Source organism: Aethalodelphis obliquidens, unplaced genomic scaffold (genome assembly GCF_003676395.1).
Source record: "Aethalodelphis obliquidens isolate GAN/ISIS:26980383/991018 unplaced genomic scaffold, ASM367639v1 scaffold21, whole genome shotgun sequence".
NCBI classification, from domain to species: domain Eukaryota; kingdom Metazoa; phylum Chordata; class Mammalia; order Artiodactyla; family Delphinidae; genus Aethalodelphis; species Aethalodelphis obliquidens.
In genome coordinates this window covers 23,182,294-23,209,571 of record NW_020837965.1, presented here as the reverse complement: position 1 = coordinate 23,209,571, position 27,278 = coordinate 23,182,294, and the positions used below count along the sequence as shown (strand labels likewise).

Below are 27,278 nucleotides of genomic sequence, written 5' to 3'. Positions count from 1 at the left end.
GGGTGGATGGTGGGGGCCGCTGACTGCTGCTCCATGGCCTCTAGTCATAGGCCAGAAATGCAAAGCATTTCAAATCCAAACCCTGGTCTAACCCAGGACCCTGTCTATTGGAGGAACACTGACAGTTCCAAACCAGCTTGAAATTCAACTGCTTCCTCCCAAGAAAGCCCACGCAGGCACTGGACGTGGGAGGCTGCCCCATGAGGGTACTGCCCAGGGAGGGGCTTGGGTCTGGCCGGTGGCCAGGCTGCCCTCCACTGCCTGTTGCTTGGCCCCCAGGGTCCAGAAGGAGAACATCTGCTTCTGGGCTGCAAACCCAGGGGCTGCTAAGGCTTGGAGCCCCACCTCGTGCCCGTAACAAACAAAGGCGTCATTTCAGAACTGATTTTATTTGGGTAACTGACTGAAGGAGTCTCATTTGTAACCAAGATGGAATTCACAGTATGTTGTTACATTCACACTTAAAAAATATATCTCTATGTACAGGAATTTGCAAGTTGATGTAAACATACATTACTTCCAAGTACATTTCTCCCCTTCTTCCTGGAGGAAAAAGAATAGAGCCATCCAGCAAGTCAACCCCTTCAAAATAACTTTAACACAAAGGACGTAAGTATCTCTAAATCAAAAATGTGGTTCAATTGACCTACACGTGTCACGGGAGAGAACATCATGGAATGACAGCAATGACAACAGCTTGACTTCAGATGGAACCGGACTATTTAAAATGGAGTTTCCAGGAAAAATAGGCACTGATTTCTAGAAGGAAATGCACTCCTTACTGAAGCTATTTATTGAGCCAATATGGCTGGTTAACATTCTCACTAGTGTAAAGTAACTCAGCGCAGGACTCGCGGACGACGCTGGTTGAGACCAAACGCACAGTCGGGTCACAACCGGCTCTGCCTGGGCTCCAGTGAGAGCTGCTGTCCCCACTCCCCAGATGTGGAGGACCACCCCAATTTCACCTTGGGGGTCCGGTCCATTTCTTCCCATACTACAACTGTGTAGCATTATACAAGGTACCCTGCGGCTTACCCACTTAAACTACTTTTCAAGTTAATTAGAAAAACTTTTCTTTAAAAAACGAAGAAAGAAGGGCGCCAGGTTACCTCATCCAGGCTGCCCGCCCCAGCCCCCCGACTGGAGGCATGCCAGGTGGCGGGATGGGTGGGGGCACAGGCGGCTGCCCTCCAGGGGGCACAGCTGGAGGCGGGTAGCTAGCCGGTGGCAGGCCCAGGCCTGGAGGAGGGTGAGGGGGCACTGCGTGGGTGGGCGGCATGCGGGGGGGTGGCGGCGGGAAATTGGGGTTGTAGGTGGGCGGGGGGGGCGGGTAGCCAGGGGCGGGGGGAGGGATGGCAGGTGGCGGGAAGGAGGCTGGCGGCGGTGGCACGGGCGGCGGGGGCGGGTTTGGGGGGTAGACGTGGGGGTGATAGGGCAGGTGAGCCGGCGGGCCGTAGGCGGGGGGCAGAGCCCCGTAGGAGGGGCCCTCGGTCTTCATCATGGACTGGAGGCTCTGGTAGCCCTCTCCGGACATGTAGGAGCTGCTGGTAGACATGCCGGTGATGTAGCTGGAGGGCGGCGGGGGCGGGGGCCGGTGCGGCAGTGGTGGAGGCTGGTGCACCGGGGCCGGGTGGGCCGGAGGGGGGATCTGGACTTTGGGGAGGTCGCCGGCTTCCACGGGGCCTGGCGGCTCAGCCTCGCCCAAGGCGGCTGCAAGGGGTGGCTTCCGGTCTGCAGAAGGGAGACAGGCCACTGCCAGCTCTGGAACGGCTCCCGGCAGGGCGCCCCTGGGGGCTGCGCGTGTAGGGGGGGATCCACCAACTCCCTCGGGGCAGGGAAGCCCCCCCGCAACCCCGACAGCTCACGGCCACCCCGGGGGTTCCTGGCCCTGTCACAGCACCGTGGGCCGTCTTCCAGAGGAGCGGCAAGCAGCTGTCACCTTTGTGGCCAGACAGCACAGCCTGCGCCCGTGTCCCGAAGCCAGCGGCTCATGTGCTGTCACGCAGGCCCTGCACCTCGCCTCCAGCCACTCTGGGTGTTCCCTCCCCGCTCCCCAGTGCACCAGGCACGGGCAGTCCCGGGGGCGCATGGAGTCCCTTCCGCCCAGACCCCCAGCCCTCTTTCTAGTACAAACGTGCGCGGGGCCCCTTCTTTCTGCCCGTCTTGCCTCCAGAGGCTGTGAGCCCAGGGCCAGGATGCAGCACCGTCTGCGGGCGGCACTGGCATTTGGCAGGACGCCTGAGAGGTGGTCACACGAGTGACGTGGCGTTAAACACACGCCGGGACGGCCTCTGACACCCCAACGACCCACGTGAGCGGCATTCTGGCCCGTGCCCTGTGTGGCGGGGGCACCGCTCCCCGCCCCGGCTCCCTGGCGGCCAGCAGCTGACTGGAAGAGCTGAAGCCCCCAGAAGCTCAGAAGTCGCTGGAGTATCTCCCACCTTCTGGCACACACACCCTAACTCCTGCCTTCTCTAGTTGGACACTTCACCTTCCAAAGTGTCGCCACAGCTGAAGAATGAAAGTTCTTTACAACCTTTCTCCTCTATTTTTAATGCCGCTGAGGAAGTGTCCCAGTTCACTGTGTGCCTGTGAAGGCCTTTTCACTCTATTCTCCAAATGACTCCATGAACAACTGCTTACTCTCCAAAGGGTACTGAGGAGACACCCTGCCAACGGGAAGCCGACGCGAGAGCCTGGAGTCTAAGGTCGACAGCGATCTGCCCAGATCTCGACAATGTTCCTAAGTTGCAGGGCTTTGTTTTCCTAAAACTGATTCTAAAGTCATTTATCCTCCACCATTTCTGGATGCGAGAGGTCAGAGAATATTCAGATATACTTAGAATTCACATCCTCAAGCTATCTGGTTGTAAAAAAAACAATTTTTTGAAAAATCCTAGGTCATTAACGTCTCTCTAAATTTCTGAAGTTCTTCTATAAATCCTCCCCAGGATTTCCCAAGTGTGCCCTTCAAAAAGGCAGCGAGAAAAGCTGGCCCTCCCAGCTGCCTGCAGGCAACACTTACCTGGGGGTGGATGGGCTGGAGGCAATGGAGGGTGAGGGGGCTCAATTTTAGGAATTTTAGGTGGTGGTGGTTCTGAAAAGAAAAAGTAGATTAAAAAGCTACTCTTCATATAGAGTAAGTATGTCAGAGAGAGCGAGAGAGGAGAAAAAGAAAAATGCACTGTTAAGGAATTATCTGGGGGAAAAAGCTGATATGACCAAGGCTTGAAGGGAAGCTGAGGAAGGCACCAGCTAAACCATCCTTTTAAAAGAACAAAACAAATGAAACAAATACATCCCCCCTCCACCTCCTGCCACCCCACGCCTCTCACCTCCTTCCAAAAGTAAAAACCCTCTCGCTTCTTACAGTCCGCCAGCCCATTTTCCACCTCTGCCCAACTTCCTCCTGACCACTTAAGACGAGCCCTCCAATGACACGAGAGCAGCAGACTGCATCTCAGTTACCAAGGGGTACCCGTCAGGGTCCTCACTAACACACAGAGCACCAAGAAAGGCCCCAAGTGCTCCCAGGAGAAGCCGGCACCTTTTATCTCTTGTCTAGGCACACTTAAGTTTGTTTTCTCTCTCACAAATGTTTACTCCTAGTTATAGCAGCACACCTGAACTGGCGTCGGTAGAGACTTGGAGGCTGGCGAATGGACAGAAAAGCAAGGTAGTTGGGACCGCTTGGGGCAGAGGACAGAGCCCATCCTTTAGGGTTGAGCAGCTGCATGTAACCAGCATCCTCACTGACAATCCTAAGTCGCCAAGACAGGCTACGCCACATCCAGCACCTTCTGTTTGTGACGGTACAGGGTGCGCGCACACCACCAGAAAAGAATGCCATCTTTTCGCTTGTATGGTTTGGTTCTTTCTTCCTGAAACTCACTTTATTCTGGCTCGTACGCTGCTCTGCTCTGCTTCTGCTCTGGCACTGCTCAACGTTCTTGGCTTCCTGTGTCCCAGACACAGGCTGGGTTCAAGATCCAGGGACATCCCTCTCTCTATTCTCTTCCTCAGAGACCAAATCCCCCGTCTCTAGGCAGAGGAGCTGCAGATCTATGCCTCTGCCTTCCATCTCTCCTCCCAAACCGTGGAGCAGGCTCCTGGGCCCTGTCCCGAGACCGAGCAGCCCACCCCTCTCACACAGGCGCCCCCCTCCAGCCCCTCCCACAGACGGCTGAGCTGAGGTCATCTAGGTCAGTGCTGTCCGACAGAAATATAAGGAGAGCCACACAGGCAATTTTACATCTTCTAGTAGCCACGCTGAAAAGTACAAAGAGGTGAAATTAATTTTAATACGGTCTTTGATTCAACCTGGTATTATCAAGAATTTTGTCATCTTAATGTGGAATCAATGTAGAATTTTATTAATGAGATTTTTAATGTTCTTTTCTCTAACTCTTAGAGATCCGTGTGTCTTCTGCACTGAGGGCACGTGGTGTTTTTGGAGTAGGCCACATGTCAAGCGCTCACCAGCCCTCTGCAACCCAGAGCACAGTGGGGTCCTGCTTCCAGGCCCCAAGGCACCCCCGACACCACGTCTCACTCTGGGGCTCGCAGGCTCCTCCCCATTCCCCACCCTCTTGCCATTACTGCTGCCAGGGGAACTCTCTCTACAGTGAACTCAGACCGTGCCATTCTCCTGCTCAAACGCCTCCACTGGCTCCCCTGCCTATGCAGAATCCACCCTCCACCAGGTGGGCGCTACCACCTGCTTCTAGCACATTTTCAGTCCTAGCAAAAGCTACTCCTTTTTAACCCTTCACAGTCCAGTAAGACTCCCCTCTCTGTTATCTCCCAAATTCTCCACCCCACTGTTCACTCTGCTCCTCTGCCTGAAGGCTCCACCCTGTCAGCCCTTGTTGCTCAAGGCAAGTCCCCCTCCAAGGCCACCCGGGCTCCTTTCTGCCTCTTGAAGACACAGCGCCAGCTCAGCTGACCCAACATCCATGCGGCACGGAGTGCAGCCCCCTCTTCTGTGTCTCGCACTTACTGTTTGCCCATCTGGAGCTAAAAAAACTCCCCTGTAATGAACTCATCATCCCCACAAAGATCCTGAGAAAAAGGAGCTTTACTGTAACTTGAAGATCTCACAATAGTTCAATAAATAATTCACTGGGTTCCTACCCTGGAACTAAGTGACAGAGAAACAGAAATGAGTAAACATGGTCTGTGCCAGCACAGGGTTCAGTACTATAGGCTGACCCGGAGACAAAACACTTCTGGTTTTCTCCTCTGTGATCTTTCAGGTTTTGCTCACACTTTGTTAGTTTCCAATACAGAAACAAGTTAATCAACTCTGGGCTCCACAAATATGGGGGAAAAAACGTGTTTAAAAGAAGCCTGCCCCCGTAAGCAGCAGGGCAGCACGCCTACTGCGGCTCCGATCCTTTCTACCCATCGCTCTGCTGCTTGGTGCTCAGTCTGGGGGTGCCCGGGGCCCTTCACTCTGTCGACTGTGGTGGGCTTAACTAACCTCCAAAAATAAATGTTGCTGCAGCAGTTCGCCTACTTTCCTAATTATATTTTGATATACAGTCGGCCCTTCGCATCCGTGGACAGGGAGGGTGGACTACGAAACCCAAGCATCTGCGAGTTCTGGCATCCAAGGCGGGTCCTAGAGCCAATTCCCCGTGGATACCGAGGGATGACTTATGTTACCAAGCACATTTTTATTGCCACTAATTTTTTTTTTTCTGTATTGATACTGTTAAAGTACAATCCAAAAATATACAGTCAGGGAATACACAGAGAAGACAACGCAGCTAGCGTAAAGTTTTTGATGGGCTCTAACGTTAAATTTTAAGGCCAATCTAAATCTGAAAGGAAACAACTTTTGACTAAGAATTTAAAGTCTTGATAAACAACATATAAAACTAAAAAACGAAACACAAGAACATAAAATTACCTGATGCTTTGCTCTCTTCTTTGGGAGAAACAACCTGTTACAAAAGAAAATACACAACTGTTAACCAAGGCCCTAGATGCAGTGAGGAAAAACTGATTATTCAGGCACTGAACAGAATCATAGCCAGAACGTGGACTCAGACAAAAATTAATTTTGGCTTGAACTTGCAGAGCAAACCATGGCACCTAACAGATCATTTCTGCCTCCTTCCTCTTCCCCTTTCAAATCAGACAGCAGGCAGAATTACTAACTTTTCTGACTAGTGAGTTCTGAGCACTAAGTTTCATGCCCTCCATCGAGCTGTCTTAACCGTGGTGAGGGTGCTTGCTGACCGCCCCTATCCCATGGGGCTTCCTTGGGGTCTGTGTCACAACGTACGGCTTCCTCCACTGGCGCGGCTGCTACCGTGGGGAGAAACTTTTACAAGTTTAAAGACATGGGAGACACCTATTCCGGCAGTCAGTGTGCAGATGTGGAAACTACACCCGGGCACGTTTTGGGGCCCTGACACAGGCAGCAGCAGCTGGAGGAGGACAGAGCCGTCCTGGCTCCAAAAGGTACCTCTCCTCTGACCACGCCAGCTGTCAGGCTGCCTGTGGCCATACAGGCAGACGGGGAGGTGGATCGTGTCACTCCCTGCTTTTGGTGTTCCGTGTGCTGCCTCAGAAAGGGGAACACACACAGGTGGGGTGTCGCCACAGGAAGCCGGACGCACCCAGTGCCAACCTGGCGCACTCACCACGGCGCGCTTCGCCTGCCGGGGGGGACTAGGCTGCGGGGACGGTTTCTTGGGCTGCTGGGCCGGTGGTGGTGGCTGCGGCTGGGCTGGCTGCTGCGAGTCCTTCTGCAGGGGCTGGGGCAGCTCGGAGCCTTGAGCCGGCTGTGACTGTGGCACTTGTGGTGCTTGCGGTGTGGGCTGGAGAGGTGGGGGCTGCTGCAGCTGATGGGGCGTGTGATGAGGCATCTGTTGTTTCCCTTGTGAGTAAAGATCCAGGATTTGGTGGCAGATGTCTAAATGATAGGAAACAATTACATTTGCCACAAATTGATATTTTAAATAAAATTCTACCTAGAAAAAAACATACTCCCATTTCCCTTGCAGGTGCGATTCCCCTACAAGGGCCAATATGTGGCTGTCATATTTGTAATTCACCAATCCCTGGTGTGCACAGCACTGGTGTGCATTTTTAGTTCACCAAAACTATGTGTTTGGATAGAATGAACATTACATTAGAGAATTTAATTAAAGAATAGTTTGCATGGACTTGTTGGGGAGAATCCATTCTCGGGACTCATTCTTCCTCACAGGGAAGAATGATCTAATGTGGAACACCCTGCAGAAAGCTCAGCACGCCCCGTACCTTCCAAAACATCCACAGGGACGTCTTGCACAAACTGCTCCCACCATCTCCGGTACATGGGTTTGGAGGTCCATTCCTGTATTTCAAATTTGCACAAACGTCCCGCAAGATACATCACTGCCACTGCTATGATCTCTGGTTCCCACTGTAGTGACAAGGTCGTGCAGAGACTAGTTCAACAAGAAAAAGAGGTGACTTGACTTGGATGAGCAAACGTTTATGATTAACCCAATGCATGGAGATTAGATGCCATATCTAAATGTCAGTTTGCTTACTTTTCCCTATACATGATCAAATAAAGTATTATAAAGAAGCAAGTTTTTAGTCTTCTAAATGTACCGAGATAAGTTACTTTAACTATAGCTACTAATTTGTTCCTTAAAAAATCAGAATTCCAGCACATTCAAAAGTTGCTATGTTGGGCTTCCCTGGTGGCGCAGTGGTTGAGAGTCCGCCTGCCAATGCAGGGGACGCGGGTTTGCGCCCCGGTCCAGGAAGATCCCACATGCCACGGAGTGGCTGGGCCCATGAGCCATGGCCGCTGGGCCTGTGCGTCCGGAGCCTGTGCTCCGCAACGGGAGAGGTCACAACGGTGAGAGGCCCGCGTACCGCAAAAAAAAAAAAAAAATTGCTATGTCATGAAATACAAATGAAAATGCTTAAGTTCTTCAAACGGCTGGAACCCTAGCACTGAACCATCTCCTTACATGATGGCAACTCGCGGGCATTCTGTTCCCTATCCAGCACCTCCTTAGATCTCTCAGCTCCAAGAACATCAAGGCTCTAAAACCACTACAAGGAAGTATAAAGTTGCAAATATATAGTTTGCAATTTTGCAAAATGAAATGGATTTAAGTATATACTTGTCAAAATTCTCTGGTGTATTGTTTAGGACTTATGTTTCAAAGTGGTGATAAGATTTCAGCATCCTATACCACTGTGACGTGGCAGGGTATCCCCTCTGCCGGGAAGCAGGTGACCTGGACTTTAACTCCAAGTCTGCCGTTAACTGGCTCCTTAAGCTGGGGCAAGTCAGTTTCCTGACTACAAAATAAGGGGTTTGGATTAGATGACACGTAAAGTCCCTACCTATTTTAAAACACCATAATTAAACCAACATTTGAACCCATGTACCTGTCGTTTACGAATGTCCAAGCCATTTGAACCAACTTTTGAATTTTGTTTTTATCACCTAGAAACGGGGAAGAAAAGGCAAATTAGTAATAGAAAGGAAAAAAAAAAAAGAAGAATGAATGAGAAGCAACAAGTACTTATTTAAAGCCTACTGTGTGCTTAGCACCACCCCCAATACACAGCAAAGAGCTTCGGCCTGGGAAACAAGGACAAATGAGCAGGCCCAAGTCCCACCTCTGTTCTCTTTCTGCATGACCTACACTGAACCACCATTTATGGGAAACCTGGCTCCAAGCCTGATTTTATTAGGCTATTTAAAAAATCCTTACTCATTTTCCTGCCTCATATCACTTGGCAACTGGATGACAGAATCTGTTTATACATAAAAGGAAACAGCGTTAACAGCTATAATATTGAATTGTCTGGCAAGCTATGGCCTAGGTACTTCACACACTGAACTTTCTGCTGTCCTCTTTTGAGAAGCGTAATCTGAGTATCATCAAATTATTATAAAGATCTGATTTCAGAATGAAAAAGTTCTCTTAACTTTTTTTTCTTACCTTTGAGCTGTTTCGCATACTTGAGTAGGAATTGGTACGGATGTTCCACCTGTAAATCAAACTTTATGGTCTGTAGTAAGATTCTCTCCAGAACCATTACTTCTTCCTAAAAATGAAATAACAAATGTTGAGACAGTAATTTCAATCACACGTCAGAAACAGCATTAAAAAAGTGAGCTTTCCTTTTATTCTCTCTTCAAGTTATATTTTAGCAACTATTTTTCATTCCTTTTCTCCTCTCTCCCACTCAGGCCTTTAACATGCTCACAGACAATGATAAATTCTGAAAAGAACTAAAAGTAGGAAGACAAAACAATCAGTTAATTTTTAAAACCTACTTGAAACAAAGTAAACATTCTTAGAAATGTTATTATTTTCCATACAGATGAGCCCCCTTTACAAAATAGACCTTTACTTTACAGATACTTTAGTTTCCTTCCAGACCTCCATTAAAAAAATGCAATCTTCCAGGCATTTACATTGAAAATTTTAAGCAAGAAAGATTATGACAGTGGCAGCTTCATGCAAACCTGGACAGTGAATTTTGTGTGTGTGTGTCTGTGTGTGAGAGAGAGAGACACAGAGAGAGAGAGAGAAAGAGAGAGAGAATGGGGGAACATCATTTTTGTGTTTTAATCATTCATCTACCTGAAACAAGGTATCCCAATGTCATTTACTAAGTAAATTATCATTTTCTCTTCTATTAAGCCACATCCTGAACTGTCTATACACACACACACGTGCGCATACACACACAATCTTTTCTTTTCACTGCTCTGTTTGTCTACTTCTGTACCAGGATCAGAGATTTAACATTTGGAAGGGACAGTTCAATGATTATTCCTCTTTTAAAAACCTTTCTTGTTTTAGCCATGTTCCCCCCACCACCTGCATTTTAATATCATTTTATTTAGTATCATTCTAGGACAAATGAAAGCTACTGATGTTCTGATTGGGAACTCACTGAATTTACAGAATAATTTAGGGAAATGGGCATTTTAAACTACACTGAATCTTCCTATCAAAAATTTATTTATGAAAATCTTCTTTTCAGTCCTTCAGTAGTTTTAAAGCCTCCCCGCCCCAACATGGTTTCCACAAATTTATTATAAGGTTTATTCCTGGATGTATTATTTTACTGCTGCTACTGTAAATGGAATCTCTTCTTTTTTTTTTTTTTTTTTTGCGGTATGTGGGCCTCTCACTGTCGTGGCCTCTCCCGTTGCGGAGCACAGGCTCCGGACGTGCATTCTCAGCGGCCATGGCTCATGGGCCCAGCCGCTCCACGGCACGTGGGATCTTCCCGGACCGGGGCACGAACCCGCGTCCCCTGCATCGGCAGGCGTACTCTCAACCACTGCGCCACCAGGGAAGCCCCCGGACTCTCTTCTTTTATTATGCTTTCTAATGTCCATAAACAACTTCTTGAATTCAACCTCTGTAGAGCCTGACTGTCCGAGCACTTATAATTTTACTTGATTGTAAAATACAATTAAGATGCTCTGTGTGGCAAGAACAATTACAATCACTTGTTTGAGTCGAAGAAGAAAGGGCCTTGGAGAGACTGACAATCTCATCATTAACAGCTGCATAAACCCGTTAACTCTGGGAAGAGAAGCCACGTAGATAACTGGCTTTCAGGTTAAAGTATGGCACCACACTTCACAGAATGTAGAGATGATTCTACCATGAGTATTATTCCAAATGGCAGGGCAAGGTGAATGTCTTTCCACCCTTGTTTCCCAAGTGTTCTCTCAGGAAAGCGTCTTAAAATCTTAAGGTTTTCACACAGTATCAAAAAAAATCCCACTATCACTGTCCCCCCACCCCACTTTTGTTACCACCTGTTTTCCAGAAGTTTCAACATATCCCTTAAATTTAGAAACAATCTTTTACCAAGTGTCCAGACTGTAGCCCATATAGTATTACGAGACAGCCCAAGGCCTGGCCTCCCTTTGTGTTTCAAATACTCAATTAATGGAATAATTATAGGTCTGTGTGCCAACATGATTCCTCAGGGAACTTTCCCTCAGCCCCACACTTCCTGTCTGGAGCACCTGTCTAGGTTCCCAGATCGAATGCCCTCACCGCACCTTTCAATAACTTTTATAGCATTTATCACAACTCATAATCAGGTAGCTGGCTATCTGAATATTTGATTAAAATCTGTCCCACCACTCGACTGTAAAATCCATGAGAGCAAAAGCCAGGCCTGCTTTGCCACCTGTTCATGTCTAGTGCCTAATGCAGAGCCTGGAACAAATATTTGTTGAACACACGAGAAATTAATGTAACAGGGAGAAACCACAGAGTTAGGGCAAAGCTAAGTAAGACAAAAAAGTTGCACATGATTCAGGACCGTATTTTTTCTAATTGTTTACATTGCCGCCTCCCCCCAAACTTCCCTCCTCTCCTCTCCGGCGAGGAAAATGTCCTCCACAATGTCCTCACCGCTCCCAGATCCTGGGTTCCTTCCTTTGGCCCCGACACCCAGTCATGCCTGGGGAGACTGCACATGAGAGAGGGGAGGGCAGGCTGCAAAGCCCCTCTGCCCACCTGAGTCAGGCTGGCCTGGCTTAAAAGCCTCATTAGCATGGCTGTTGCCCTCTTCCTGACTTCTGGGCCCTGGAGCTGCAGAACTTCTGCCTCACTGTGCCTGGCCGGGATCTCGGTTTCCTGATGTGTTGGTACAGTGGGTAAAGGCTGAAAGCAGAAGGGGACTCCTCCAAAGGCGTCCTGGACAGAACACGCCAGCTGCTGCCACGTGCCCTTGCCCTGCGGTGCTTCCAGATCTTTGCGACTCCTTCTGCGTAACCACAGCTCATCAGCCACAAGGTCCCTCTGCCCCTGTGACCAAGACCTGACTAAAGCACAACACATTCCTACAACTGTCTCCCTGCTGTGTGAAAATCAAAAACCCACAGGCACTGGAAACATTATCTGATGCTACGTTACTTTTATAAAAGTACATTTTTGACCACTGTTAGTATGAATTCCTCATGGGCTCACATTTTTATAAACAGGTGAATGGATTTATAAAATAAGTTCAAGGGACAGAGTTATCCACACTGACATTACTTACAAATCACGACCACAGTATGTGCAAAAGCATTCTGGGCCTGTTACCTCCTGGAAGGCACACACGTTGCAGACACACACACAGATTCTGCTGGGTGGGGGAGGCCGACTACCGTGGGAGGCAGTACCAGCTGACTAGGAAAAACAGGGCTGTGGACGTGCTGAACGGCATCGTCTGGCTTAGTTTTGCTTTAACTGTGATTCTGAGTTTCTCCCCACATCCTTAGTTTGTCATTTATTCAACAAGTACCTGTTGAATGCCTACTCTATCTAGCCACTGCACTAGGTATCAGGCAAAACAGACAGGGTCTTAGCTCTCACAGATCTACAGTTGAGAAGAGGAATGTTCTTTGTGTGATTATCTGGTTAAAATCTATCCAATTGTGAGCTGTGACAAACATTATGAAGGCTAATTCACAAGTGCTATAAGGGTTACAATGGGGGGACCTTGACAAGAACAGGGGAGGAGGAAAGCTGCCACCGACCCGAAGGTGGTCTCTTTAGAACATAATAAAATCATGTATACAATTATTTTACCATCATTTCCTGACATTAGCAGGGGTTGTGGGGAAGGGACAGGATGGATAGTATATCAACCTGGGTGTCTGCAAATGTTAATACCTTCCACCACTCTTGGGAAGCAAAAGACACACAGCACACGTAGACACACTTGTACATCCAGCATCTGTACATTCTGTCTTCCCAGAAGCCAGCTGGAGATGAACCCAAGAAGCCAAACTGCTTCTGGGCCTAGGAGTGCTAAGGGCCATGAGAGGACTTTGCTCACACATGTTCTATGTGCTACTGCCCCTAACGGGCTCACAACCCAGCATGGCACATTAGCAGATGCTACCTAAGTGTAGGCTACGTTATCTTCCCTCCTTTCTCACAGAAGCAAGGAAGAATACCTTCTGCATAAGTCCTCTTAGGGACACAGGGGACTGGCAGATACAGGGCCACGGCCGTTGTCAACACAGGGAACTCTATCATAATGCTGTTGTGAGGAATCAAGGCCTGAAGGCAGGAAGTTATGACTCTTACCTTTGGGTCATCTCCAAACTGGCCAAATTGTACATCATTTAATAAACTCCGAGCTGTTTTGATGATATCTTTACATTTTTTTGGTGTTTCTTCTACCTTCCCAGCCAGAAAGAGACAACAAGCTCCTGTCACCTAAAAGGGAGACAAAAGCTCCTGAGACCCTGTTATCAAAGCTCACACAGAACAGAAAAAGCATTTTGGGCCTTCACAACAAACTGGGCTCCCTCACTCTCCTGCCAGCTTCTTTCTCATTTGCAAACACCTGGACACTCTAAAATCTTGAAGGAAATGTCACATACAAATATTCCACCCGCCCCGCCATTTGGCTTCATAAATTATTTTAAATTTAGTTTTCTGAATAAAATGTCATGTAAACAAAGTAGCCACCAGAAAGGGAAAAAAGTCACAGAAACAAATTTTCTTTTCACATTGCAATCTTAAAGACACTGACTCCCTGACTGGGGCACCCAAACGCATGTCCTCTGGAATTCGCCTCTGCACCACTGCCCACGCTTTCTTTTTCCTTCCTCACGCTGCCTGGCTCCTGGTCCAGTTCCTACTCCACTGCGATCTTCTCACCGCTCTACCTTCAGCTTTTCTTTGCCCGCTCGCTCCAGTCTCTCCTACATGCCCCTCCCTTCACAGAATCCTGATCACGTTAGACATCAGTGAGATCCTGTGCCGGGGTACAAAGCGGATCCTGACACGGTCTCCTTCCCCTAGAACGTCACAAATTAATGAGGAAGATGTGTACAAAACTAAGTAAAATCTTAGCAAAAGGAAGACTCCCAGCAGACTAACTTCCTGTTACATCTAATTCTTCTTCTTCATGAAACCCTTCCATCACTTCAGTTTACCTACTGAAGCCACAGTTCCCTAGTCTGGCATTCAAGGCCCACTATGGTCTGGTTCAGTCTACCTGGCACCCAGGGTCCCAGCATGCCCTTCCCGCCGACAGGCCTCCTGGCTGCCGCGCAGGCCTCCGCCAGGCCTTGGCTCACGCTGCTTTCTGTAGGACTGCTGCTCCGTCCCATCTCAGCACGGGTAAGTCCTACTTACAGTCAAGGCTTAACCCAGTGCTGGCACCTCCTCCCCAGAATTTTCCTCGATCCCTCTATGATGTAGTTAATCTCTCCCTTGAATGCTACAGCCTTCCTTCTGTACCTCTCCTATGGCCTCACTCTCTACAGTATGTTTTGTACCTGTCATACCATCTACCCTGGACTGAAAGCTACTTGAGGCAGACTCTCCCACAGAGCATAAGACAGTCTATGTCTTAAGGAGTAACTGAAGAATAACGGATATGGTATAAAGAACTTATGCAGTCTTGGCCTTTGTTGGCTCTCAACTGTAAGGCCAATTTTATCTTGGGAAAAGTAACAAGGAAGCAAATTTTCACACTAAGTACAATATGATTATGGTTCATATTGGACTAAATAAAAAACTTAAAAATACTTTAATACAGTTAATTGGGAAAAAAACAAATTTTAGGCTGTTTTTGTTTATATATAATATGTACCATACAAAAATAAATACTTTCTGGAAAATAAAATAGAAAGAGAGACTACAATCTGTCCACTAAACTGTGTGGAAATAATAACATGTGATAGAAAATTATTATAAAATTCAAACACTTACATATCTTGGGAATTGCTTGAAGGAATGAAACATATAGAAGCGATGAAAATAAATTATTCCAGTTGCCAGGGTATCATAGTGTCTGTTGTTCTGGTTAAGGGTTTTGGCCAAGAATTTTTACAGGTTACGTCTTAGTTAAATGTGGAAAAAACAATAAAGACAAACAATAACAACAAGAGCAGTGGGAAAGCAAACACTATCAGTGGCAAAGCAGGCGAATGGGAATCTCCGGGTGTCGGAATTCTGGTACAAGCTGAAGTCTATGCTTTAGTAAGGCAGGGCTTCACTATCCTTTAGAAATACTTCAACTGAGGTCACTGGGTGCTATTTTCCATCCTGGTGGCCACCTGCTCAAAGGCTAATTCTACACATTTAAATGATAAAAAGGAAATAGAAAATCCCTGAAGAGCCAAGCAAATCTGAAGCAACATTTAAATAAGAAAGCTAATTAAGAGCTGTTTTAGTCAGGGATGCTACTTGGTCTTTTGTCTATAGCATTTAATTTAATTTGTGGTGCTGGTGGGGAGTCTGTCTATCACAGGTCCCAGAATCAGGATACAGTCCCAAACGTGTGCCCACATCAAAGATGAACCGAGCCCCTTCTCTGCGGTAGCGGGCCTCAGTGGCCGGATCGAGTCCTTCTAGTTGAGAGGGTGTATGAGCCAAGTCTTTTTTATCCCAGTACCAACATGGTTTTGTGTGGTCCAGGTTTGCTGAGGTTACTGAAGGGCTTGAATTTTCCTTATTCTCCTTCATTTATTGAAGTAGACTTGTTCTTTCCAACAGACTTTCTGAAAATGTTAGAATCCTAAAAGAAAGAGAAGAAGCAGTAATGTTGGAAAGGGATACCTCACGTTAAATAATCCCAATCATTATAAACAGTCTACGATCACAGATTTGTACTTGATAAAAATTTTTCAATAGAAGAAGCACTACTGATTGGTAGTTAGAAGCCCAGGCGTACCTCCAAACACAAATTTAATACTTAAGTGACTCACAGTACGATAAATCCCAAATTTCATTGCTTAAAAGGAGAAGCTTTTCTGTCTCATTTCCTTCTGCCTTTTTTCACTAGGCCCACCTCCCTTATGCTGGTCTAGATTCTGTTCTTCAGTAAAACCCAGGTTGGTCCTAACGCCCCCAAAAGATTTATCCTCCAAAATTATCCATTTCTTCCATCCAGCATCCAGTCAAAATTTTCCCTTTTTTAGTTTACTTGATTTCATTTAGGTACTTTCACTTAGAAAAGCCACCAGACTGGATGAATTCATATCTGCACAAGCCACTGAACTGAGCAATGTAGATCGGGTGTGGGTGTAGTGATCTGGGGAGAAAGGATGGAGGGAGGTAGTCCACAAGGGAAAGAAGGAGTTCCTTTAAATTTTTCTTGCTTTCTCATCCTCTTCTCTTTCATTCAGAATGAAGAGATTCTCTAAAAGCTGTATGCTGAGAAAAGAAAACAAAAAATAAGGACTCTCACCTAGAGGCCATTATAATATGGAAATTGTTTGTAAACTGGATCAGAGAATAGACATTTTCATACAGGGCAGCAAAAGGGTTCTAAAAGAGGTAGCTAGAACCAGGTTGGTCTGGTTCAGCAAGAAAATAGCAGTTCGGCAGCCAGGCTCTGGGCCAGGGCCATCAGTTAATCTGGAAGCCTAACTTCTCCTGTGTGCTGCCTCATTTCTGGTGGGAAAGGTGACATGGAGGGCTGACCGCTCTCCTCCTTGCACCTGGGAGCTCTAAAGAGAAACGTTCCCTCCAACAGGAAGAATTAAGTACTACCTGGAGAAAAGTAATCTTCTTGAACTAATTTACACTCTGTGTGACTGAACTGGGCAACGGGTGGGGGCTGGGGGAGACCGGTTAACTAAAGCCTCAGTATGTATGAAGAGTTCCCAATCAGATGCTCAGTAAGAGTATGAAGAGCTGGGAGTTAGATGTCATACTAGATATATTTTCTCACCTATCAGATTGGCAAAAAGTCCAAAAGTTTGACAATATACTCTGTTGGCAAGGCCAGGGAGAAGCAGGTAATCTCTTACGTCGCTGGTGGGAGTACAAAGCGGAACCACTCTCACAGAGATTCGGAATTTGGCAATATCTAACAAAATTACATACACATTTGCTCCTGGATTTAGCAATTCCACTTCTAAGTATTTACTCTGACAATAAGATCACAATTATGAAACAACAAGTGCACAAGATCATTCAAAGTATTGTTTATAACAGCAAAAACTGTAAACAACGTGAAAGTCCATTAGGGCACTGGTTGAATAATATGGTACATTAACACAAATGCGTACCATGTAGCTATTAAAAAAGACTGAGAAAGATCTGTAAGTACTTGTATAAAGAAATTTCCAGGATCAGCAAGGTGCAGGAAAGCATACATAGCTATGTTAGTATCTAAGTAAGAAAAGCGGGGAAATACTAAGTAGAAATATCTATTCTTTTTTTCTTTTTTTTTGCGGTACGCGGGCCTCTCACTGTTGTGGCCTCTCCCCTTGCGGAGCACAGGCTCCGGACGCACAAGCTCAGCGGCCATGGCTCACGGGCCCAGCCGCTCCGCGGCATGTGGGATCTTCCCGGATCGGGTCACGAACCCATGTCCCCTACACCGGCAGGCACACTCTCAACCACTGTGCCACCAGGGAAGCCCCACAACTGAGTTTTGATAAATTTAATAATTCCTGGCAAATTTACATCTTGTTAGTTTTGGTCTATAATTTCAGCCTTTAAGAACTCTTGAATCCTGAGTGCCATCTAACATACTGGCTAACTATCACTACAGGTTTTGAGTGCATTTATTAATTTGAGAAGCATGCCTCATATATTTAAAGTTGGTAATAAAAAAAAAAGTGCTAACCAGAGTAAGGGCAAGGCCAGAGCCCTGCAACTTATCGCTAAAGACCTCTCTTCAGGTTGACATCAACCCATTAATCAGCATTTGGGGTTTGGTAATTTGAACGGACATATATCCATCTAACTAGACCTTACCCAGTATACTTCTCTCGTGTCTATTAGGATAGGAAGAGGGATTATGTTCAGTGCCCTAAGGAAATCTAAATAGACTCATGTCTAGCAATCCCCCATCCACCACCAGTCTAGTAAACTTATAACAAAAGAAAACATGATTTGTGTCACCTGGTTTTCTTAAACTGAAGCTCTGTTGGTCTGAGGGTATGAGCCCTTTTTCCCAAGTACTTAGAAGCTCTCTTCTTGTTGTCCCAACAAGACTCTAAAACAGATTACTAATAAGCTCTAGCATCCAAAGCCACCCAATTGCTCTCTGCAAAAACTGACACATTTATCAGACTCCAGTCTTCTATCATTAACTGCACTTTTAAGATTCCTCAAAACCTATGAACAATAATTTCACAATCTTATCTGCATGTATTTTGGTATATCATTTATTTGACCCTGAAAATAGAATTAGATGTAATCCAATTAGATATTCTTTATAATCTCCTCAATTACCTTGAACTTAATCCTTCTTGATTTTGTCTTGACCTAGTTTTAGAGACAACAAAACATTTTTCCTTCTAGATACTTAGCAAACTCTCATTGCTTTCAAATATAATCTCCTGAAACGAACAATTTATTTTGTAAGCCAAAACTATGACCATTGTTTTTCTTTATGACGTTCAATTTTAGAAATGGCATTTAAGAGTTAACGATCTCATTAGCAAGTAAGATGTTTCTTTATTGCTTGTTGGTGTAAACTACGTTTTCAAAATGGAATGTTTAACATGCTTTATACAAGAATCAACTAATGTTTCTCAACAAAGCATCAAAAGATAATCAAAAGGAGACAAAAGTAAAAAAAAAACAAAACTAAAATTAGACACCAACGGTAGTCACTCTGAAAAAACAAAGCAATCCTGGATAACTATTACATTCATAGTCAAGATTATTTAACAAGCAGGCATCTAAGAACACTAAGAATCTTAACCAAATGTCTATCAATACCGCAACTATTACCATCATCCATCCATTCATTCAGCAATGAAGACAGTTTACTATCTGTCAGGCAGTGCTCTAGGTGCTGAGGATATAAAGCTCCTTCGTGGAGCTTTCATTCTAGCAACATCATTCATACAAACCTTAACCAGCGCCAGAATTGCAAGGCAGTGTGCTAGGTATCTTTAACGATACACAAGAGATACACAAGCACTATCAAGTTTACCTTAAAAACATAAAACAAGCCATCTTCAACTAAATGCTGTGAGAAGCCGTTCCTAACGTCAGAAGATTTAGCGAAAGCTCCGTTTGACTGGCAAGCCAAATTTCGGGAGCGCTACCGACCATGCTTTGTGCGGGGAATAGTCTGAGAGCTTTTAGATATCCTCTTGCCTTACGCCTCAACCTTCTAAAGAACAATTCCTCTGGTAACAAACCAAGCAACCCAGGAGAGGGTCGGTAAGCGTGATGTGTCGGCAAAAACGAAACTAACCGCGGAAGTGCCTTTTCCTCATTCCTAGTCCCACCCTTGTTACACGGGTCTTCAGATTCCGAAGTCAGAGTACCCCAGATGTGGAACGATACCCAAAGTCTCAGGCGTTACCAAGGTTGGGACCAACACACTGCGAAATAACCGGAAAGACGTGGGTAGTCTTCGGTTGGACCGCTGAGTGTGTGCGCGCCTAAGACCCCTGCCGTTTCTCCCCACCTTCCAGAAAGTCCCCGAACCCTAACCGCCCTTCACTTGGAGCGTCGCTACCTGCTCTACGGTCCGCGCCGGCCTCCCTGACCCGCTCCTGCGCCTCAGACCCTCTCCCGGAGCGCGTCTCGCGGCCCCGCTGTCGCCCGCTAACTTCGATCTGCACCCGGGGGGTAGCGGAGGGAGGCGGAAGCCGGAAAGAGAGACTCCGCCAGCGGATGGAGGCAGGTGGCCATACCCTAATCCGACCTCCAGGTACGCGGGACTTGAGTGGCGCTGCCCGCGGTCCGTCGGTCACTCACCCCTCGCCTCAGGCAAGCCCCTTAGCAACGTCTCTCCTTGTTGACTGCGGCCATCTTGGACGTGGAATGTCGGGAAATCTACGTCATCGCGTTGCGTCCGGGGCTAGAAATAAGCGACCGGAGGGACGCCTGTCAACCAATGAGAAGAAAGTAGAGCTCTCAAACGTGGAACGAGCCGCCAGTCTTCTCCTGGCCCCTCCCCGCGGGTCAGCGGTCGCTGCGTGAGGGAGGAGGAGCCCACCAGAGGGCCCATCCCGTCGGAGAGAGGGAATTCGGGAGCAACCGAACATGCTAACGGAACTTGGGCGCGAGAGGCGGGGCTCGGGGTGCCGGTCTTCCAATTAACGCCCGGGCATGGGCTCAGCCCAGCCAATTATGGCCCGGAACCTGGCGGGGGCCGAGCAGGCCGCTCTGGCCCCGGAGCCCGCCGGCCCAATGGCTGGGCAGGAACCCGAGCGGAACGGTCGGGGGGCGGTGGGGCGGTGCCGCGCCCATGCGACTGAACCGCGGGCCAATGGGCGGCGGCGGCGGCGGCTCGGGGGCGGGGCCTGGGGCGGGCGGAACCGGGTTGGGCCGCGGCGGCGGGGCCGTCTCAGGCAGCGGTCCCGCCCCCGCCTGTCCGGCCGCAGCCGCCGCCGCCACCGCCTGGGGCTTGGTTGAGGTGGACTGTGGGTCCCGGCGGAGTGTGGCGCCGCCGCCGCTGCGCGAAGGGGCAAGCGGGCAGGTGAGTGCCGGCGGCGGCCCCTCCGCGCGCGTGGCCCGCGGGGCAGACTCGCGTCGCAACCCCCCCCCCACCGCCCAGAGTGCTGCGAGGCTGCCCCCAACCCCGGCCGGCGCCCCTCGGCCGTGGTCCGGCCCGCGCCACGCCGGCCGCTCTGGGCCTAGGGTGCAGGGGTCGGGGTACGCCCTGGGGCCCGGCGGGCAAGGCTGGGTGCCGGGGGCCCGGCGAGGTCGGAGGGCGCCGCACGGTCTCTGCCCTCCGGCCTTCCTGGGGCGGGGGCGCGCTCACCGCTGCCCAGCGTCCTTTCCCGGCGGCCGTAGCTCCGTTCCCCGCTCTGCCCGCCCAGAGGTGGCAGCAGGTGCAGGAAGCGCCCGGCCCCTCGGCACCCACCGGGTGGGGCCGGGGTCGGTCCCTCTCGCTTTCGTCGGCTCGGCTCTGCGTGGGGCTGGCTCGCGCACCCGTTTCCTTCCTCTCTCCCTCCCTCTCTCTCGTCGTCACTCGGCTGCTTAGGCGAGGACGGTGTGGCTCTCATGTTCCTCTCTCCAAACCTCAGGTGCCCTCGGGGGTGCTCGGGGACTAGCCCCTGCTTCTCTCCCTCAATTTCCAGTTATAAAAACAGTCGTTGAAAATAGGTCATGTTTCTTCCCACGCGCCCTGGCCATCTTCCCCACGCTCCGTGCCCTACTAGGGAGAAGAATTCAGTGCTTTGGAGTTTGTCATTCCAGCATCAAACTCTTCCTCCTCGTGGCTCCAGCCTGGCGATGCAACTGTGTATCCTCTATCCCCAGTGTCTACTCGGGGGTGGGGGGGGTGGGCGGGGGAGGAGCCGATTAGCGTTGGGCGCCACTTGCGGCGGGGGAGGGGGGGGCTTACCCCTGCCGTGTGTTGACTGGTGTAGGATCACTTGGGATCCTAAATGAAGGAGGTGACGTTTTGCATTTCCAAATGAAGGAGGTGATGTTTGGAAAGAAAAAATCCTTTTTAAAGTATGTTGACAGGTGAATTTTGCTTTTAAGAGCCTCCGAAGAGTTAACCCTTTAGTGATGGATCTGCACAGAGCTTGATAGTGGTGTGGTTACAACAGCTGTATGCGTTCGGCAGAACTGGCAGAACTGGACACTGAGAAGTTTGAATTTTGCCGTGTGTCGATGATAACCTCTTCCTCCCCGATTTTTTTCTCCAAAATGACCCTACTGCTATTTCAAAACTGAAGGAACCAGAAATAATTTTGGAAAGGTTTTTCTTACCATTTTAAGTGAATGAATTTAACTTAAGAATATAGCAAAATAAACGCAGCTTTCCTCTGTACCCTTAAAATTTGGCAAGACTTACTTGAACCATGATATATTGTGTCCATACAGAGTCTACTATGTATGCAGTCTCATCTTAGCACATTAGTTGCTGGGGCTGCTGTGATTGATAGTTTGGAAAAGTTCCAGCATTTTAAGGAGTTTTTCTCGGGCCTAGGATAGTAATTTGAAAAGCCAAGTTCTCAGAGAGCCGCAGAACAGCTTGTTATTGGGCCCCAACGGCCTGTGTTTTCCTTCTGCTACCCCTTCCTGTCTGCCCTCTCTTATATATATTCAAAGTTGTAACTTAATGTCTGAAATGAAACTCTAGTCTGAACGAGTAAAATGGTTGCTGCGTCTCGTCTCTTCTCCAGTGATCCCTGGGATAGGAATGGTGTTGGACTCGCAGATTAAAACATTTATGTCTACGTGTGCTGTAGAAATGAAAGTTTCTGTTCAGTTCTGTTGATAGGAGTGCAATAAGATTGTCAGGAAGAAAGTAACACTTGCTGAACACTTAGGCCCCGTTTTCAGTGACGATTAAACCTTTGCTTTAGAAGCCACTGGAAACTGAGAGAGCTGTGAAGGTTGTACCGAAATAGTTTTCCATTCTAAAGTTCAGCCCCTGGAAAACTGTTTTGTTCTGAGAGCTCTGATAATTGGTCACAACCGTTTCCTTAAAACTTGCCGCTCTCATGATCCAGAAGAGAATGGGAAAGGAGATGACAGCTGGAGGAGAGTATCTGCAGTACGCTGGAGTCTGCTCGCAGTAAATATTTAGCAGATAATCATTGAATTCAATGGGAACCAGGTACCTACTCTGTGGCGCGTGGAATTTTAGTAAAAATATGAATGAAAACCTTACCTCCTGGCTCAGGGTTTCTCTTTCTTTTTACTAGATGTCAGTTTAGTTTGAAGCTTTCCAAATCTCTCAAAATGTTTGAATTACATAGTCTCCTTTTTTCTTATCACTAATCTGCAGTAGCTTTTAGAAATGTAACTAATAATACTGTATCTTTTTTGGTGTAGTTTGATGAATATCTATCACTGGGAGGTTTTTTTATCTTTAGAAACTGGTTTGTCTTCTCTGGCTTCTGTGAGGAGTAGGGAGGAAGAGTTTCAAGTGTGTTTTCTCTTCGTGTACCTCAGTCCTGGGAGTGGGACCTAGATTTTGTTCCCGCACAAAGGAAATGGAGTCATTTATTACTATGGCATTAAACACTTTTAACAGAATAGTGAAGAGTGAATATATCTTTATTCTTATGGTACTTTGGAATTTGCTTGTGGCCAGTTAATTTGTTTTCTCAATGAACAAGAATTATATTTGGGCCCATTAATTTATCAGAGAGAATATTTTGATTTGCTGTGCATCCTTTTTTTCTTGCTACAGTTGAAGAAGTGTTTATCTTGGATATCAGTTCATTCTGAGTCATATTAAGGGGGTCAGATTAAGGATTCCTTGGCTTTTAAATTTTTCTGGTTTTCACTTTTGTTGCATATACAAGTGTACCTTACTTGACAAAATTGACTTCTGTACGTTGGATTTCCTTATGTCATCTCATTTTCCTACTCATAAAATTGGAGATTGTTAAATAGTTTGATCTGCATATGTAATTTACATAATATTTATTCTCAAAGTAAAAATAAATTTCTAACAAAATATTAATACACATATTTTATTACAAAGGAGTTGAGACTTGTTTTTTTTTTTTTCAAGTCATTTTAATAGTCTTATGGGGAAAAAGTTGATTAACAGAATAGAATCCTTTTTGTTGTTAAATTCATTCAGTAACTCAAGCCAGAGATTAGCTGTGTAGACTTCATTTCCATTTGGGAGTTTCTTCTAGGTTTAGAAGTAAACAGATCGTAAAACCAGAGGTACAAACACAGCTATTGACAATTTTCAACTGAAATATATTTGAATGGAAGAAAAATGATTCCAAATGATTATAAAATTCAAATACCAAAGTTAAGACTTTGAACATTTTTTTCTTATTCAAGTCCTTTCCAAGTAGAAGTTAATTAATAATCAAGATAAGTCCAAACACTCTTGACTGGCAATGGAAGACAAGTCCAGCTCTGAAGTTAAGATTTTGAAAGGGAGCTGAGTGATACTGATTACCAAGCCAGAGTAAAATTTTAACTTCTTACATGTGTAGGCTGAATAATGGGGGTACAGAGGGACGGGGGGCAGAGGGACAGGGCAGGAAAAAGTGCTTTCACTATTTTTTAGAAGGACTAAAAAATTGTCTAGAGAATTAGATAAGCAGGTGTCTACATAGAACTCTTAATAAGTATGCAGTATTTTAGCCTTATTACCTATCTACCATCCTGAATTTCACTTTCCCCTTTGTTTACGATACAGTTCATTAGAACATAACAAGGCCTAAAAATTCTATGACCAAACCTTTAAGGTTTCAATCTCAGAAAATAGGCCTGACTCTTCAGTATCAATAGTTTTCTGTTAAGCACAGTTAAGAGAAAGTAAGGGTTAGTGTTGAAAAATACTCATGAAAGTTGCCTTTATCATAAAATTTGGAAGTTTTGTTCATGTCCCAAATTTAAGCTGAGGCCACTCCTTTGTATTTGGACAAGGCCAGCATAATGACTCTATAGTTTTAAAAGGCCAAAGGGGTAAAAGCTTTACATGGTATGTTTTACAACTGCAAAGGAATACTGTTATTTAGAATTTCAGAGATAATGAACCTTCAGAGCCTCTCTAAGGGGGTTGGTTTTGCACTGAATCCATGAAATGCTATTGGGCATCAGTGACGTTTGACATCGAGCTGTGCTGATGAGGCTGTGCTACTAGCTGTCTGTCATGCTGCATAAATTTATTAACCTCACTAAACTTCAGCTTTCTTATCTGTAAAGTGGGCATAATATCTTTCTTTGTCTAGTGTGTAAAATGCTTACCTCAGTTCCTGATATAGGAAATATGCCTGATGATGCAGTTATGATGAAGACAGTCATGTTGGGGGCCTGCCCCAGGGCACACACAGGTTCAACAGCCCAGAAACAAACAACGTGACAGCATGAATAATTTGCATTTAGGTTCCAAAACTCAGTTGTTTAATGTAGCACATGTATCTGGCTGAAGGTCAGTTTACGTAACAAAGGGTGTAGTTGGTTACCACCTTATCCTCGAGACTGTGGGACCACGTCTCACTTATCCCTGCATTTCATATTAGATACTCAAGAAATGTGCACTGAATGCAAGCATGAATTCACTCATTCACTTGGCTGGTAGAAAAGTAAGGCAGTGTTAGCTATACCGATCTTCCTGGAGTTATGATGGGGTTACATCCTGATAGCGTGTTGAAAATACCATTGTCGAAAATGCATTTAACATACCTAATGTACCAAACATCACAGCTTAGCCTAGCCGACCTTAAAAGCGCTCAGAACACTTCATTTGCCTACAGTTGCGCAAAATCATCTAACACAAAGCCTGTTTTGTAATAAAGTGCTGAATATCTCATGTTATTTTTTGAACACTGTACCGAAAGTGAAAAACAGAATGGCTGTCTGTTCAGAAGGGTTGTAAGTGTGTTCGTTGTTTACGCTCATGCTCCGTGTAACCGGCGGGGAGCTGAGGCTTGCCGCCACTGCCCAGCATCACCAGAGGGTATCACACTGCATATCACTAGCCTGGGAAAAGATAAAAATTCAAGGTTTCTACTGAATGTGTATGCGCTTGCACCGTCTGTATTAAAGTTGAAGTATCTGAACGTGAACCACAGTAAGTTGGGGACTCATCTCCTTGGGTTAATTTGGCAGTGGAGAGCAAAGCACTTTGATAACCATACCTGCTACATAATATTAGATATCTTTATTTTAAAGATGTTCAGGCTTGAGGGTTAACACAGATAGCCCCAGAGGTCTCTTCCAAACCTGATGTTCCACAATTCTAGAATCTAGAATCCTTATGGGAGGAATGTGGGTGGTTTGAAAGTAATTTCTTGACAGATTATAGCTAGCTGTTCTTTCACCCTTAACATTTTTCTTCTAGAAAGCTATAATAGGAAATGGTTATTCATGATAACTGAATGATTCTTTGCTTTATGAAGAGTTTGTTTTGCAACTTCCTTTAAATAGGAGCCTCATTTTAAGTGTATTTACAACTTAATTCAATAGCAGTTTAAAACTAAGACTATTATGTATTGAAAAGTCAATCAAAGATGGTTTAAGTGTCTCTAAAATTATCATGTGTATTAGTGGAAATATAGCAAAAACATTGTAGAGAGCAAGTTTAAATCTCAAGTTTGTGTATATCTGTATCTATCTACGTATCTATCTATATATGTATATATGACAGCCCAGATTGTTCTGTATAAAGATTGAAATTTTAATTACATGCAGCTTATAGGTCTACATTCATCTTGGTATGTATGTAGCTACTGAGTTGAAATTAATTCCATCATCTCGCCTGTCTGCTTGCCCTGACTTCTTGGTACTTTTGAGCTGTGACACATCAGTGTCTCCTTTGATAGAGATTGGAATGATGAGTGCTAGTTAGCCACTTGAACCTGTATAAGTTAGTAAGGCTTGACCCTGTTACTAGATCCTGCTACTGTGCAAAGAGAGGTGTTTCCAGTATTTCAGTTAACATGGTACCAACGCAAGGACCATGTATGCTTCATCAGTTTTTGGAGGAGAGAGAGCTTAGCACAGTTAAATGCTTTTCAATTTGGGAGTGCTTTCATTTTCCTAGGCCATCATCCTGTAGTCTGTGTATTTAATTCAGTATGTAGTAATCTGATCCTAATGGCCTGTGAAGTATTTTAGTGAGATTCTTTTCTTCCTCCAAAAGATTAGGCAGGCTTCACACTCCCTTCAAGTCCGTTTACAGCTGGGAGCCTGAGGTGGGAGGAAGCCCTAGGACCATTCTCTCCCTTAGTCAAACCAGCTGTAAAGTTGGGAAGATGCAGCATACATTGAGAAACAGATGCTGGGTTTGAGCTAAGGTTTTCTGGTTTACCAAATTACCAAATAAGTATAATCAAAAATGTTTATTCTAGTTGTATTTAGTTGAAAGCAACTCAAGAATATCGCAAATATACATTCATTCCGTTTAGAATTTTGGGGGAAAGAAAAAAAACCCCACACAGCTGAATTCCATCTCGGTCTGTTCAGTAGGTGTGAAGTATACTTTGTAAAAATGGGTTAAGTATCCCCCTCACCACGCCCACCACGCCATCAGCCAAGTTCCTTAAATGCACTGTGTTCTTATTTCTCCTCACTTAGGCAGATTATGTGTGAAAGAATCACTTCACTGGTCAGAAGTGGTTGTTGATTACAGATGACACTTGCATATTAGTCAGCAATTTAAATAATAATTGAATATGCCATCTATTTTACTGTTTTCTAAAGTTTGTTGTATCTCTTAGGTGGAGAGATTGTTGATGGACTTGCTAAATAGTTTATGGTGTTATAAAGAGCCAGATTTTGAGGATTTTGTAGATTTTTAAAATATCTTGATGGTGAAGCAATGTAGATATGTGTGGAACTCTTAGCTTGCTGTTTCTTTTTATAGATGCCCCTTCCTTTGAAGGACTGTCACTGTAATTGTTT

General features: G+C 46.1%; 2 protein-coding genes across 7 annotated transcripts in view; one reads left to right on the top strand and one right to left on the bottom strand.

The window, feature by feature from the left end:
• Nucleotides 1-370: 370 nt before the first annotated feature.
• Nucleotides 371-20,786, bottom strand: CCNK (cyclin K). 5 transcript variants are annotated; one of them, XM_027120541.1, is made up of 12 exons: nt 20,704-20,786; nt 19,695-19,823; nt 15,289-15,537; nt 14,730-14,811; nt 13,092-13,223; nt 8,973-9,078; nt 8,413-8,470; nt 7,279-7,448; nt 6,657-6,928; nt 5,918-5,951; nt 3,029-3,100; nt 371-1,734 (listed from the first exon to the last, which is right to left on the bottom strand). In XM_027120541.1, exons 3-12 carry the CDS (start codon nt 15,483-15,485, stop codon nt 1,109-1,111), a joined length of 1,749 nt encoding a protein of 582 aa, XP_026976342.1. In that variant the 5' UTR covers nt 15,486-15,537; nt 19,695-19,823; nt 20,704-20,786; the 3' UTR covers nt 371-1,108. The 5 variants fall into 5 exon arrangements, with proteins under 5 accessions (XP_026976342.1, XP_026976341.1, XP_026976343.1 ...); XM_027120540.1 differs by lacking the exon at nt 20,704-20,786 and adding an exon at nt 19,983-20,167; XM_027120542.1 differs by lacking the exon at nt 20,704-20,786 and having other exon boundaries at nt 19,631-20,167.
• Nucleotides 20,274-27,278, top strand: part of SETD3 (SET domain containing 3, actin N3(tau)-histidine methyltransferase) — a 70,071-nt gene continuing 63,066 nt past the window's right edge. Inside the window, exon 1 of one of the 2 annotated variants that reach the window (XM_027120536.1) lies at nt 20,274-20,418. The gene's annotated coding sequence lies outside the window, so the exon portion shown is untranslated. The remainder of the gene's footprint in view (nt 20,419-27,278) is intronic. The other variant, XM_027120535.1, reaches the window with a different exon arrangement.

What these genes read in the sequence shown, in the direction of transcription:
- CCNK (XM_027120541.1), bottom strand. Translation starts at nt 15,485, where the DNA reads ATGAAGGAGAATAAGGAAAATTCAAGCCCTTCAGTAACCTCAGCAAAC. An exon ending in GGCAGGCGAAGCGCGCCGTG is followed by an intron (nt 5,952 to 6,656) that starts GTGAGTGCGCCA and finishes CTTTTGTAACAG; the next exon opens with GTTGTTTCTCCCAAAGAAGA. An exon ending in AGAAGAGAGCAAAGCATCAG is followed by an intron (nt 3,101 to 5,917) that starts GTAATTTTATGT and finishes TTTTCTTTTCAG; the next exon opens with AACCACCACCACCTAAAATT.